Source organism: Lynx canadensis, chromosome A3 (assembly GCF_007474595.2).
Source record: "Lynx canadensis isolate LIC74 chromosome A3, mLynCan4.pri.v2, whole genome shotgun sequence".
In the NCBI taxonomy this organism is placed as follows: domain Eukaryota; kingdom Metazoa; phylum Chordata; class Mammalia; order Carnivora; family Felidae; genus Lynx; species Lynx canadensis.
In genome coordinates this window covers 124,718,321-124,725,817 of record NC_044305.1, presented here as the reverse complement: position 1 = coordinate 124,725,817, position 7,497 = coordinate 124,718,321, and the positions used below count along the sequence as shown (strand labels likewise).

At 34.1% G+C, this 7,497-nt stretch overlaps 1 protein-coding gene across 1 annotated transcript in view; it reads right to left on the bottom strand.

Annotated features, from left to right (window-relative positions):
• Positions 1-4,198: 4,198 nt before the first annotated feature.
• Positions 4,199-7,497, bottom strand: part of WDR35 (WD repeat domain 35) — a 60,291-nt gene continuing 56,992 nt past the window's right edge. Inside the window, exons 25-27 of the mRNA XM_030311590.1 lie at positions 7,033-7,189; positions 5,212-5,452; positions 4,199-4,910 (exon numbers count right to left, since the gene is read on the bottom strand). Coding sequence (XP_030167450.1) covers positions 4,760-4,910; positions 5,212-5,452; positions 7,033-7,189 — 549 coding nt within the window. The 3' untranslated portion in view covers positions 4,199-4,759. The remainder of the gene's footprint in view (positions 4,911-5,211; positions 5,453-7,032; positions 7,190-7,497) is intronic.

Below are 7,497 nucleotides of genomic sequence, written 5' to 3'. Positions count from 1 at the left end.
GCGCTCGCAAAGGGGGAAGTTTGTGCCTTTCGAGGACCCATCATCTCGCGAGATCGATGACCCGGTGCTGGCAGGGAGCTCAGTCGTACCGGTAAAGTTCGGACCGACTGCGGTGAAGTGCGGTTCTGGTGTTACTGCTGGTCCTCTTTTTCTAGAAAGCAGTAGACAGTAGACAGATGGTTCCAACCTGGTTTCCAAATCCGTGGACTTATGTTGCGAGGAGCTTGTCCTTTGTTACAGCGAGTTATGGGGGGAGAGAGCCTCACTGTGCCGGAAGCAGAAGAAACCTTGGTTTGCTTTACGAATGGCTAATTGGCCAGCAGATTTATTTTAGCACGCCTTTGGGGTTCCAGCGACCACTTTCAGCCAAACACCCGGTAGAGGATGATCTGAATAGGCTGCGGCCATTCGGACACACTGTCGAGAAGGTGTCCGAATTCAAACTACCATTTATTAGCTCCAAGATCCTAGATTGCAAACTTCTTATATCTGTGGAATAGTGTAAGAATTCATTAAGTAATATGTTGTGCTAAAAATTTGGTCTGTTATGTTAGTTTACATTCTCTGGCTGTTGATGCCAAAGGGAAACCCAGATTGTAATTGATTAAGTACAGTAGATGTTTAGTTCAAGTAAGAATTATGTAAAGTGAACACTCCAGAGAGGAGACTAAGAAAACAGTTCCATTTATAATGGCATCAAAAATGGATAAAATATTTAGGAATTAACCAAGAAGTGAAAGACTTGTCCAATGTAAACTATAAAACACTGCTGAAAGAAATTTCACATAAATAAATGGAAGGACATCCCATGTTCAAGTTAAAAGGACCTACAGATACAATGGAATCCATTTCAAAATGCCGATGATACTTTTGTAGAAATAGAAAAAATCCATCCTAAGATTAATAACGGGATTTCAAGGGATCCCAAATAGCCAAAAACAATCTTGAAAATAACAAAGTCGGAGTACTCACATCCTGTTTTCAAAACTCAACTACAAAGTTATAGTAATCAAAACACTGTGGTATTAGCATAAAGACAGCCTTTTCAATAAATGTTGCTGAAAAAACTGGATATCCACATGCAAAAGAATGAAGTTGGAATGAAACACCATATAAAAAAATTAACTCCAAATGCATTAAAAACCTAAACGTAAGAGCTAAAATATAAAATGTTTAGAAGAAAATATAAAGCAAAAGCTTTGTGACACTGGATTTGGCAACTTCTTGGATGTGACCGCAAAGACAAAACATAAATTGGACTTCATGAAAATTTAAAACTTTTGTGCATTAAAACTATACAGAGTAAAAAAACCCCAGAGAATGGGAGAAAATATCTGCAAATCATGTTCTGTGAGAGATGCTGGGCTGATGTGTCCATCTACTGATAGGACACACAAGATTCTGAGTTGGTGCCTCTGTCACACTTGAGAAGCTCTGGTCTACATGACACTGGAGGGCCTGCCCTGTAATTTCATTGCTGGCGCTAGGCTCAGTTGCTGTCCCTCTCTGACGCTCAAGTCCGTCTTCCACAGAGTCCACCTGCATGTGGTGCTTTGCCTGTGGGGTGGCATCAACGAGCCTCCTCACCCAGAAATACAACTGCAACACGATAATCTGCTGAATGTGTTATGTTCCCCTGCAACTTCATACTGTCAACTGTTGAAAAAAGTATGGCCACACCAACAACCCAAGCCCTGAGAAGAAAAGTCAAATAAGGTCCCTCAATGGGCTCCTCCTTCCCCTACAGGGCAGCCTCTTGCCTGACCCTATGATCCTGGGGCCTCAGTAAAGCTTCACTTTCATTGACTGGACCAGTTAAAAATATATATACATACACACAAATACATATGTATTCATGCATACACACATACACATACATATTCCCCCCCAAAATATATAGAGAACTTTGGAAACTCAACTCTTCTCAAATGAGCGTACTATTTTGCATTTGCACCAGCAATATATAGGGGTTTCAGTTGTTCCATATCCTGACCAATACTTGGCAGTTTTAATTTTGGCTATTATGGTATCTGTGAGAGGTACCTCATTTTTCTCTAAATTTTACTTACTAGAAATACAAGCTATGCCAAATAATTAGTAGTTACATAAAATATTAACTCCAAGCCTCTTAATGGCTACTTTTTCTCTTAATTTTAGAGAAATTTCTTAAGAACAAGTAGTTCTTATTATGAAGAAAACTTACAATACAGTGATTTCTTCAGTTTCACCCGTTTTTTCTTCTAAATTCAACTAAAATATAAATTAATGCCTCTAATTTTAAAGAGGTTATTAAGACCATTTTCATTTCCCATCTCTCATAAATACCCTTTATGTATTTTTGTAGTTTTCTAGCAGGGATATATGTTACTTTTCTAAAAATATGTTTATTTTTTTTAAAAAAGCATTAATTTATTTTTAAAAATGAATTAATCCTAAGAATAGACAGTAGGGGGCAACATAATATTGTCATTTTCATTTTAGCAACTCAGTAGCAATATCTTAGAGCTATAAAATTATCAAATAAGTACTTCTGATTTTCTCTTAAAAATCTGGTAAAAATTTCCCCCATTTCTAAATGAGAACTCTATATGACCTCTAGAGTAATTCACTGCAACCTCCAATCATCGGACATTTGCCTAGTACCTGTCAAAGTTGTTTTTTCTGTTTGGTAGTAAAAATGATATTCTACATCTATTGTACCTCCTGTCCCTTTCTCCTCTTATCCACTCTGGAGCCCAACACCCTCCTAAACAACCCCCACTGAAAAATTTAAATCAAAACAAAACAAATACCACGTTACCCTTAAGTTATACATAGAGGAAACTAGGAATAAATACAAGTCAATATTTAGTCTTTCCTTTTTTTTTTTTAATGCCATGTAAAACCTAAAATCTCAGCTCTTGGAATACAAAAAGATCATTTCAAAGTGTATTTAGCCAAAAAAACCAAAAACAAAACGTGTGTAATAAAATTAGCATTTGTGGCATGATAGCAGGTCAACAATCTTTGTTGCTTGTTAAGCGCATTGCTTATCACCATAAATTTTATCAGTTGGTCCCATCATCTCAATACTTTGGCCTACCAAAGTATTTTCAAACTTTGAAATGTAATACAATTATACTTTGAAACCTCACATAATTCAGGCCAAGTTTTATGATAAAGAACAACTCAGCATTAATTAAATGGAGTCAGTATATGCTTATTACAGGAAGAGAAACAACATAACTGCTTCATTATACTGTTTTCATTATATGCTTCATTCTGTCCAACTTCTCTCCAAGTACTTGTTACATATAGACAATTTTGCTTCTCTTTGCTCCTTTCATCAGGGGAGAGTTTTTTGGTGTTGTTATTCTGAAATTTCCTTCATGCTGAATAAACCAAATTAAATCAGTTCATACTGTGGGTCTTTAGTCTCTAGTACTATTTTTATCCAAAACAAAGGTCCTTAAGACATTATGGAAGATCACTAAAACTTTCCGAGATATAAATCCCAAACAGGCATAAGATTTTACAATAGTAGAAAAGATATGTCTCTCTCTATATATATATGTATGTGTTTACACATGTATGTATATATGTATGTATACACATGTAGACATATGTGATAACTAGGTCTACAAGGTATAATGGTTGTTTTCAGACATTGTGGTAACTAACCTAAGTATTATAGCTGCAATAGTAGCGTGGCATATTTCTCTTTATTTATTGCCTCTACTAAACATCAGCCAAACTTGAGCAAATAACTGTGATGAAACAGTGCTAGAGTCTGGCCTGCAGCCACAAAATGAAAGGACATAAATTCATGAGAAAGAAGTGGAGAACACTTCTAGCTATATAAAACAGGTAAGCAATTACCCATTGTAATGCTTGCAAGTTTTTCTTTTTAAATTAATGATAAAACAGACACATTATTAAGAAAGGATCATTGCCCACAGCCCCAGAGCTGTTTAAATGAAGGGCCCTGCTTGGAGACAATGTTTCAAATAAAACTATAACTATAAAATGGATGTTTTTGTATAAATTTATATCATTATAAATACAGCCAATTTTTCTGCACAATATAAAGAGTAATGCCAAATGCCATCTTTCAGATGAGGCTAAAAGGGTAGATAAAAAAGGAAAAACTATATAAAAAAATAAGGCTATTAGAAACAATTCAAATTATAAAAAATATCTTTAAGTGTCTTCTCATTTCTGAAAATAAAATACAGAAGACATTCAATACTTATTTAATTAAATACAGCTAGCAATAGAGCTAATTTTAGTATCACAATTGTTTAACATTCTTCTAATACAGGTTATGTCAACTCCCTAAATTCAACTTTGCCCCACTCCCATGCTTCCCCCACCTGCCCCCTGCCAAGGTTTCTTAATGAATTAGTAACCTTGAAACTGTGAGAAAAATTTCTTATTTGGAATTTTTTCATAGTATTATGTAACCATAATTTATAGACAGAGAGATAGATATAGGCAGGTAGGAGATAAGGCTGATTTCCATACATTTTATATGAAAATCAGCATGATTATTTCATAGTTGTATTTTTACACAAAATTGTATGTATACATAATACATATATGTATATATAATATAGATGTTATATACACATAATTTGTAACTTTGTGTAAATATACAACTATGAAATAATGGTGCTGATTTTTATATAAAATGTATGAAAGTCAGCTTTATTGTATATCCAGTTAGAGCTATGTATACATGCTACATGTATGTTACAGTTAGATACAATCTGTCATTTCTTCATCCCACTGAACTATGGCATAAGGGACAGAAGTTGTAGTTACTGATTTCCTGAGCCAGAACACAGTGCTTGCACACATTGCACACCCAGAACTGATATTCTGTGATTGGGCTTCCCGTGGCAACACATGTTGGCAATTTCCCTTCCCCTCTGTAAAAACAAGAGGAAAAACAATTAATTATACTTTAAAACTTCTAATTACTTAAACTACTTATCACAATTAAAAAATTAAGGAATGAAAAACATCTCAAGGCAACTTTCGATTAAAAACTTTTCTTATAATAAGAAAATAAAGCATTAATATACTCACAAGACTAAATAAAATAGGTTGTAATAGTAAGGTAAGTTACTTCAAAATTTAGTGCTTAAATTATTACATCACACTACTACACTTATAGAAATCTCAGCTTCCAATAGGGTGTATAACATATCCTAATGACAATTAGCCTACCCTTCAAGAAGGCTGTCCAATTCAGATTTTCTATTATCTTTTGGAGTATGTTTGGTGAAGATTTCCAAAGCGAGATCTTCATATTGCTGTTTCTGCTCTGAACTGAGGGTCTCTAAAGATTCAAGTTTAATAAAAGCTTTTGAACAAGTACCAAAAGCTCTACCGGCACACGCACAGAGTGCTAACAGAGAGTAGATCTCGACGGCAGGGATGATGTCTTCATAGTCTCTCAGGTGAAGAGCTAGAGAAAAGAGGACAACTTAGATTTTGAAAAGAAATCATTAGTATGATCGTGCATGGAAAAGAGTCTATGTTAAGCTGCTTTAGTTTAACCTACATGAACTCTTACAAACTTAAAATAACGGTGGGAGATTGAAGCACTGGTAGAAGGAAGCAGGTTACGTGAGTTCCCAGTTCTATAACGCTAGCTAACAGCTCAGGTCCTACAAAACAACCACCATCAAATGATGTGCACGCTCTGCCATTCAGAAACACACACAAAGACAAAATAAAAATTGGTATCAAAACCCACATCTTTTGTTTCATGTTAATATATTAGAAATTTTTGTGGCATTCCAGAAAAAAGTAAATTAATATTATACTGTTAGTCATAATACTCAAAATAACATCAGGTTTCTTTTTGATAAAAAAGCAAAGCAGTACGAAATCATGTTTTTTCTTTGCATCTCTTTGAAGAGATTTTTTTGTCTTACTGAATGAAACAGAACTTTGAGAAAAGAGAAGTGACAATGTGCCTCTTAAGTTGTCAGTTCAGACATTTATTTTGATAGCTGCCATATCTTATTTTTACTTTTTCTATACTAGAGATATAATCTTTCTTTAAAATGTACTGTAGAATTAATAGATTGTATATTGGATTTCTTCACCCAGTAGATGAAAACTCTCAAGTTAAAATTCTAATTTATCTTTCAAGTTTAGAAACTGTGTATAAGTTTTATAAAATAGAACTATCTTAAACCTAACTGCATAATTTATACCACATATTAATCAGTTAAAATTAAATAAAGGTCAGTTGTAAACATGTAAAAATAAAAATAATTCTTATGTATAACAACCAATTAGAAAAAAAACTGTTACAGTCCCCTTGCTAATACAAGTGATAACATGGATCTGTGTTTACCAACATGGAAACATGACTGCAATATACAACGGAGGGCATAAAGCAAGCAAGCCCCTGAACAACATATATTGTATGATATTAGCTTAAGGAAAACTGTCCACAATTTTATAGGCATGGAGAAATGTCTAAAATGAAGTTCGCCCAAATGTCAGTAATCATTACTTCTGAGTTATAAGATTATTTTACAAGTTATTAGATTATTTTATTTTTTTCTGTTTTGACTGTAATCATTACAGAAGTGACATTTTATTTTTTACAGTGTCATTTTAACAAAAAAACAAGTTAAATACTATAGAAATCTATTAATATGGAAATATTTTACAACATATTATGTTTTTTAAAAAGGACATATGTTATTTATACTCCTGATATTATAAAAAACACAAACTTTTTTATATATTCAAAACTTTAACTTTTAATGAAAAGAATAGTGAATGCTATAGACATTCTTTTTGCTTATCTCAAACCTCTGACTTTAATGTGAACCGTATGTATTTAAAAAAATCAAAAGAACTTCAAAACAAAGGAGAATGTGCAAAATAGACTATAGACAGCAAATCTCAAACATGAAAATAAACCCATGGATAAAAGTGTTACTGAAGTTAATATATGGGCAATCTGAAGGAGCTGGCTCTTCACATCAATTTAAACACACTGTACCCGTTGGGTCAAAGGCCCACCTGTCTTCAATGCAGTGTCAACATATCCCTCATAGAGCTGCCTCTGGGCAAGTGTGAAGAAGTGGTAAGCCTCAGCCCCTCTCCAAGCATTATCTGTGAAACGACTAGTTGTAGACAGAACTTCCTCTTCCAGCAAACCAGCCAAAGCAGACGTGGCCTATGAGTCAAGCAGAGCCACGTTTTCTGTCAGTGCAACCATGAGTCACCCTAACGAAGACAACTTCTGAGACGGTTTATACATTAAACTAAGGAAAGTAGATTTTATCATTACAAAACTGTCATTACAGACTTCATTTCTCCATTAGAATTCATATTTTGTTAAGCTGCTGTAATCAAAAATTTCTTTCAGCTTTATTAAACTATAATTGACCAATAAAACTGCAAATTATTTCAAGTGCACCTTGATGTGATCTGACAAACATACACGCTGTGAAACAATTCTCCCCATGGTGTGGTCAAATTTTT